Source organism: Otolemur garnettii, unplaced genomic scaffold (genome assembly GCF_000181295.1).
Source record: "Otolemur garnettii isolate 467f Iridium unplaced genomic scaffold, OtoGar3 scaffold00112, whole genome shotgun sequence".
Classification (NCBI taxonomy): domain Eukaryota; kingdom Metazoa; phylum Chordata; class Mammalia; order Primates; family Galagidae; genus Otolemur; species Otolemur garnettii.
Window position 1 is genome coordinate 3909671 of NW_003852507.1, and position 7962 is coordinate 3917632.

A 7962-nucleotide genomic window follows, 5' to 3' on the forward strand; every position below is an offset into this window, starting at 1 on the left:
GGGTGCCTGTAGTCCCAGCTACTTGGGAGGCTGAGGCAGGAGAATTGCTTGAGCCCAAGAGTTGGAGGTTCTTGTGAGCTGTAATGCCAAGGCATTCTACCCAGCATGACAGCTTGAGGCTCTGTCTCAAAAAAAAAAAAAGAAAACAGCAAATGGCTAACATATGAAAAAATGCTCATCATCCCTAATTATTAGAGAAATGCAAATCAAAACCACCCTGAGATACCATCTAACCCTAGAGAGAATGGCCCACAAAATCTCAAAACTGCAGAAGCTGGTGTGGATGTGGAGAGACGGGAACACTTTTACACTGCTGGTGGGACTGCAAACTAATACAACCTTTTTGGAAGGAAGTATGGAGAACCTTTAAAGAACTCAAGCTAGATCTCCCATTTGATCCTGCAATCCCCATTACTGGGCATCTACCCAAAAGGGAAAAAATCCTTTTATCATAAGAACACTTGTACTAGACTGTCTATTGCACCTTAATTTACAATTGCCAAAATGTAGAAACAGCCTAAATGCCAACCCAGAAATGGATTAACTGTGATATATATATACCATGGAATACTATTCAGCCATTAAAAAAATGGAGACTTTACAGCCTTTGTATTAACCTGGATGGAAGTGGAACACATTATTCTTAATAAAGCATCACAAGAATGGAGAAGCATGAATCCTATGTACTCAATTTTGATGTGAGGACAATGACAATGACAGGGTAGGGGTGGGGGAAGGGGAGGGCAGAGAGAGAAAGGAGGGAGGGGTAGGGGAAAGGAAAAGCAGAGAGACGGAAGGAGGTGGTGCCATGGGGTCTTGGTTTGTGCCACACCTTTTGGGGGCAAGACACAATTGTAAGAGGGACTTTACCTAACAAATGCAATCAGTGTAACCTGGTTTCTTGTACCCTCAATGAATCCCCAACAATTAAAAAAAAAAGATAACCAAGTGGCTGGATGCAGCATACCTGTAATCCTAGCACTCTGGGAGGCTGAGGCAGGTGTAGTGCTTGAGTTCAGGAGTTCAAGACCAGCCTGAGCCAAGAGTGAGACCCAATCTCTAATAAAAATAGAAAACTTAACAGGGCTCATGGTAGATGCCTGTAGTCCCAGCTGCTTGGGAGGCTGAGGTAGAAGGATCACTTGAGCCCAAGAGTTTGAAGTTGCTCTGAGTTATGATGCTATGGCACTCTACCCAAGGGTGACAAAGTGACACTTTGTCTCAAAAAAAAAAAAAAAAACCCAGCAGCAATCAGCTTAAAGAACCTTTAACTTACTCTCAGCACCTAGCCCAAAGTAGGCAATAGCCATGGTCTGTCCTCGAAGATGAGAAACAAGGAACACAACTATAAGAAATGCCACCATAGGCCAGGAGTGGTGGCTCACTCCTGTAATCTCAGCACTTGGCACTTGGAAGTCCAAGGTGGGTGGACTGCCTGAGCTTACAGGTTCAAGACCAGCCTCAGCCAGTGCGAGATTCCATCTTTAAAATAGAAGCCAGGTGTTGTGGTGGGCACCTGTAGTCCCAGCTGCTCAGGAAGCCGAGACAAGGATCACTTGAACCCAAGAATTTGTGGTTGCTGTGAGCTAAGACGCCATGGCACTCTACCAAGGGTGACCAAGAAAGACTTAAAAAAAAAAAAAGAATGCCACCACAGAACAGTTACTATAGAGAGAAGCAGCAGTCAAGGAAGGCTTATTGGGGGGCCAGGAGAATGAGTAGGATGGTAAGCAGGAAATTATTTTGCCCAGTTGTCTGCAAAGATAGGCTGTTTGGCATTTCACATTCTGGTGGTGGAATAAAGACTGAGTGGGAAAAGGGCAGAAAGACAGGCAGATTTCTGTAAAGTAACTTGCTTTATCCTGAGAGCTATAGGTGGGCCACCAAGGCACAGAATTTTCAGAAATAGCATGAAATGTATATTTCAGAAAAATCACAGCTATGTAGAAAATGGACAGGAGACTAGACTAAAGGTAGGGATCTGTGTTAGGTACCTGTTATATAACATAATGAAGTATTAAGAATCAAAGACAATGGCTCGGTGCCAGTAGCACAGTGGTTATAGCGCCAGCCATATACACTGAGACTGGAGGGTTTGAACCCAGTCAGGGCCATATAAGACAACAATGACAACAGCAACAAGAAAAATAGCCAGGCATTGTGGTGGGCGCCTGTAGTCCCAGCTACTTGGGAGGCTGAGGCAAGTGAATCACTTAAGCCCAAGAGTTGGAGGTTGCTGTGAGCTGTGATGCCACAGCACTCTACTAAGAGTGACACAGACTCTGTCTCAAAAAAAAAAAAAAAAGAATGAATCGAGGACAATGGCAAGTTAGAAGGAAAAGAGACTGTGGGAGTAGAAGTGATGTACAGGTTGAAGGAGAACAGGAGATAACTCCGGTTTTACTCCAGGGACTAGATGGCTTTATCCAAGATGCACATCAACTGTACTAATGGGGGAAATGAAGTTTTTGTTTTCATCACAGCTCACAGCAACCTCAAACTCTTGGGCTCAAAAGATCCTCTTGCCTCTACCTCCCCAGTAGCTGGGACTACAGGCCTGTGCCATCACATTTGGCTAGTTTTTTCTATGTTTAGTAGAGATGGGGGTCTTGCTCAGGCTGGTCTCAAACTCCTGAGCTCAAGCAATCCAACTGCCCCAGCCTCCCAGAGTGCTAGGATTATAGGCGTGGACTACTAGGCCCAGCCAAATTGTTTTTTATTTTTGCATATGTTTGGGTTGCCTGTAGGGCTTCTAAGAGGAGATGTGTAATACATAATTGGATATATGGACTTGGTTCTGTGCCAAGACTGTGGACAATACAATGAATAGTATTACCTTAGTTCCCCATTGCTCATTTAGTTATATTTACAAACTACTGGTATGTTATATAGACACAGAGGCAGATAAGCAGGAACAATTTATAATTGTCTATCTCCCTTTCACTGCTAAGAGCTGGAGAAATATATTAAAGGCTGAAAATTTGGAAGAACCAGACATCTACAAAATACATCTTTTTGGTTCTTTTCTTTAGCTCAATGACACTCAAGGTAAAGTGTGCATAAGCATCACGGAACCAGGCTATGCATGGTATTTCATGGGCAATAGATTTTTTTTTTTTTGAGACAGTCTATGTCACCCTTAGTGGAGTGCCATGGCATCACAGCTCAGAGCAACCTCCAACTCTTGGTCTTAAGCAATTCTCTTGCCTCAGCCTCCCAAGTAGCTGAGACTACAGGCGGCTGCCACAACACCCATCTATTTATACAGACAGGGTCTCACTCTGGCTTTGGCTGGTCTCAAATCTGTGAGCTCAGGTGATCCACCCACCTCAGCCTCCCTGAGTACTAGGTGTGAGCCACAGTGCCCAGCCTTTTTACTGCAAAGATTTTCTTCTTTTTACTTCAAAGATTTTCAAAAAAGGATTTTACTGCAAGATTTTCTCCATACAAACTGCCTTCAGAACCTAGTCCCCTAAATAAGTTGCAGCTCCAGTATAATCTTAGTATAAATAGTTTTAGCAGTAAATTTGGATGAAAAGCCTCCTTGAAAATTTTTTTTTTAATTTTCTACATTAACTGCTGTAATAGTTCCATCCAGAGTCTGTGTATGGACTGAGTAGAATATGCCAGTCCTCTCAAAGTACGTGCAATATTCTGTGTATATGCGCTGTAGTTTTTGTTGTTGTTGTTGTTGTTGTTTTCCTGGCAAGAGGATCCACAGTATTCATCAGGTTTTTAAAAGTATCCATATTCCCCACAAAGCAGGGAACTTAACAGGTAATGGAAAAAAAAATGATGCTTCTTATTTTGGGATGAGACTTATTTTATCAAATAGTGTTACAGGGGACCTAAATTCCTCCAGAGTTTAATGTTTGATGGATGTCTCAACTAATTTTTTTCTTTTTTTTTTTTTTGAGACAGAGTCTCACTTTGTCACGCTCAATAGAATGGACAGAATGCCATGGAGTCATAGCTCACAGCAACCTCAATCTTTTTTTTTTTTTTTTAAGAGACAGTCTCATTTTGTTGCCCTCGGTAGAGTGCTGTGACATCACAGCTCACAGCAACCTCCAGCTCTTGGGCTTAGGCAATTCTCCTGCCTCAGCCTCCCAAGTAGCTGGGAGTACAGGTGCCTGCCACAATGCCTGGCTATTTTTTGTTGCAGTTTGGCCAGGGCTGGGTTCAAACCTGCCATCCTTGGGGCCGGCACCCTACTCACTAAGCCACGGCACCATCCAACTTCAAACTCTTGGGCTCAAGCAATTCTCTCCCAGGAGCTGGGATTACAGGCATGAGCCACCTCGCCTGGCCTCCATTTTAAGTTTTTTAATTTTTTTTTTTTTTTTCCAAGACAGAGTCTCATTATGTCACCCTCTGGAGAGTGCTCTGGCATTATAGCTCACAGCAACCCCCAACTCTTGGGCTTAAGTGATTCTCTTGCCTCAGCCTCCCAACTAGCGGGGACTACAGGAACCCGCTACAGTGCCTGGCTATTTTTTCTTTTTTCTTGCAGTTGTCATTGTTGTTTAACAGGCCCTGGGCCAGGTTCGAACCCACCAGCCCCAGTGTATGTGGCCAGTGCCACAACCACTGAGCTATGGGTGCTGAACTTTAAAGTTTTTTTAATTTTAATTTTTATTTTACTTATTTTTAATTAATTTATTTATTTGTTTGTTTTGCAGTTTTGGGCCAGGGCTGTGTTTGAACCCACCACTTTCGGCATATAGGGCTGGCACCCCACACCCTTGAGCCACCAGTGCTACCCCTAATTTTTATTTGTTTGAGACAGAGTCCCTTTGTCACCCCTCTTAAGAATGCTGTGGCCTCATAGCTCATACCAATCTCTAACTCTTTGGCTCAAGTGATCCTCTCGCCTCAGCCTCCCAAGCATCTGGGACTACAGGTGCCTGCTACAATGCCTGGCTATTTTTAGAGATGGGGTCTTGCTGTTGCTCAGGCTGTTCTCCAACTCCTGAGTGCAGGTAATTCACCGCCTTGGCCTCCCAGAGAAACTCCTAAACTCAAAGAGATCCTCTCCACCTTGCCTTTCCAGAGTGCTAGGATTACAAGTATAAGCCACTGTGACTGGCTAATTCTATTTTTTTTTTTTTTTTTTTGAGACAGAGCCTCACGCTGTCGCCCTGGGGAGAATGCCGTGGCATCACAGCTCACAGCAACCCCCAACTCCTGGGCTCAAGCGATTCTCCCGCCTCTGCCTCCCAAGCAGTTGGGACCACAGGCGCCTGCCACAATGCCTCGCCATTTTTGTTGTTGTTGTTGTTGCAGCCATCATTATTGTTTGGCGGCCAGGGTTGGACTAGAACCCACCAGCTCAGGTGTATATGGCTGGCACCTTAGCCGCTTGAGCCACAGGCACCGAGCCTCTATTATTTTTTAAGATAACACTTAAAAAGAATTGCTTTAAAGTGATTTTTTGAAGGGTTAAGGAAACAGAAAATGATTTTAAATTTTACTGTTAAGAGTGGTATGATGTTCTAAAGTCACTCTTTGGCCATAACCCACCTTTGCACTTTAATTTCTCATTACTGCCAACATAATCCTTAGACACAGCTGGGTATCTGTGAGAGATTACTCTTTTTTTCTTTCCCCACCATGAACACACATTTATTGCAGAACAAAAACACACAAACTATAAGGAAAACATGTCTCAAAGAGAAGATCCCTCTTTGCAAGTGAAGAGACCTGCAAGATTCCTCTTCAATAAACCTTATACAGACCTATTTCTCAACATCGACTTTCTACCTAGAATTCCCTCTTCTCCCAGCCAGTTTAATTCTCTCTCTCCTTTTAAGATCCAAACTGAGTTCTTCCAGTAAGTTCCCCAACTGTCATAGCCCAGTTTTTCCTCTTCTCAGCTGCCAATTTCTTGTACATCTCATTATCTGGCAGTGATCACACACTACTCCATATAATAGGCTATCTATATGTGTACATTTAGATCCACCAACTAAACCTGAAGAAACTTGTTTTATTAACTCCCAGTTCAATGCCCAGTAAAGTGCTTTACAGAATAGGGTCTCAAATATAAGACAGTATTGACACTAAGAAAAAGAATATACCTTAAGTCTTTCTCTTCCTACATCTGGTTTGATGAACTTTCCCAAGAGCCGGTTTTCCTGTAACTTTCTTTTCCCACCAGTCTCTGGGCAAAGTATGGAGTTGCAAACTTGAACTGTAGTTTTATACTGGAACAGGGGCACATTCATTAAACTCTCCAAATTCTGAAATGGCCCAAACTTTTCTCTGTGCTCTACAATATTGGCGGATCTTCTTCCACGAAGCAATTTGAAAGCTTCAAGTTCTTTATTAGATGCTGTATTCAACACATGCAAGATGGAAGCCTGCTGTTCTGTAGAAAAGAGCTTACCAAGTGCATTTGCAGAGTCCTTTGCATTGTCATCACAAAAAGCCACACTGGAAGTAGTGTTCTTTGGTGCAGCGCCTTTTTTTCGACAGCAAGAATTATGTAGAGCCTGGAACAGGAATGATCCCGATGGAACTGGAAAGGATCTCCACCTTCCTAAAAGGAAAATTTAGCAAGATGTAAGTTGAGCCTAGTGCAGTGGTGCATGCCTGTAATCCCAGCACTTCGGGATACTGAGGTGGGAGGATGCAACCTACATAGTTTTTTTTAAAAATAGGACTTTTAGGCCTCCAACTCAGAGACATTTTGTGGAGGAAAGATATTCGTCCTACTAATCTTAGTCTGGGAAAATTTTTGGATTTTTTGGATTTTTTTCTGCCTTTATGATATATATTTTCTTCATTATTAACCTCAACTAAAATTAGTAGGTAAATTATCAAAATAAAAAACAGCACTCTGGCCGGGGGCAGTACCAGCACATGGGGAAACAGAGGTGGGTGGATTGCCTGACCTCACTAGTTAGAGACCAGCCTGATCAAGAGCGAGACAGCCCTGCTGTCTAAAAAACAGCCAGGCATTGTGGTGGGCGCCTGTAGTCCCAGTTACTTGGGAGGCTCAGGCAAGAGGATCGCTTGAACCCAAGAGTTTGAGGTTGCTGTGAGCTAAGACGCCATGCCACTCTATCAAGGGTAAACAAGTGAGACCCTGTCTCAAAAAAAAAAACAAAAAAACAGTACTTTTGTTATGTCACTAGAGATGTTTCATGTTCCTTATGAATCCCGAGTTTTACTACCTAGAAACTGTATGTTAAACCCACCAGGTGGCTTGGCGAGTGTGACTCAAGTGGCTAAGGCGCCAGCCACATACACCTATGACGGCTGCAACCAAAAACTAGCCAGGCGTTGTGGCGGGCGCCTGTGGTCCCAGCTACTTGAGAGGCTGAGGCAGGAGACTCGCTTGAGCCCAGGAGTTGGAGGTTGTTGTGAGCTGTGATGCCACAGCACTCTACCCAGGGTGACAGCTTGAGACTCTGTCTCAAAAAAAAAAAAAAAAACCCCACCAGGAATCATGCAGTCGAAATAATGATTTCAACTGGTGGTTAACGTTTTTGATATTTCTTAACCTTAGTGGGACCTTCTTGTAACTTGTATTTCCTTTCAAAATTTGTCTTTACTTCCATAGTTACTAGCATTTCATCCGGTGGAATCACATCAAATTACACGTGCTTATAGGAAATGTTTCAGCTAAGTGATGGATTTAAGGAAAATCACTCTAACACGGCAGCCACGGGAAAATAATACAGCCAGAAGTAGGCAAGAGGCTATTAGAATCGGAATCCTCCGCCTGCCACCCATCTGGGCAGGAGTCACCCACGGACCTTTAGGCCAAAGAAGCACAAAAGCTCAGACGAGCCGCTGGCTCCGAGAGAGGTACTTGGACTAGGGAAATGAAGAAGGAAATAAATAGTTCAGGATCCAGCGCTAATGAAAGATAGAAAATTAACCCAGAATTCCAGGTACCCTACCTCCCGCCATAAGGAAACTAGGGACGCTCATGTCGCAAGTTAAACCAGCAGG

General features: G+C 43.5%; 1 protein-coding gene across 1 annotated transcript in view; it reads right to left on the reverse strand.

Annotated features, from left to right (window-relative positions):
- TEFM (transcription elongation factor, mitochondrial) overlaps positions 1-7956 on the reverse strand; it is a 16830-nt gene extending 8874 nt beyond the window's left edge. Inside the window, exons 1-2 of the mRNA XM_003797215.3 lie at positions 7911-7956; positions 6081-6541 (exon numbers count right to left, since the gene is read on the reverse strand). Coding sequence (XP_003797263.1) covers positions 6081-6541; positions 7911-7941 — 492 coding nt within the window. The 5' untranslated portion in view covers positions 7942-7956. The remainder of the gene's footprint in view (positions 1-6080; positions 6542-7910) is intronic.
- Positions 7957-7962: the final 6 nt, after the last annotated feature.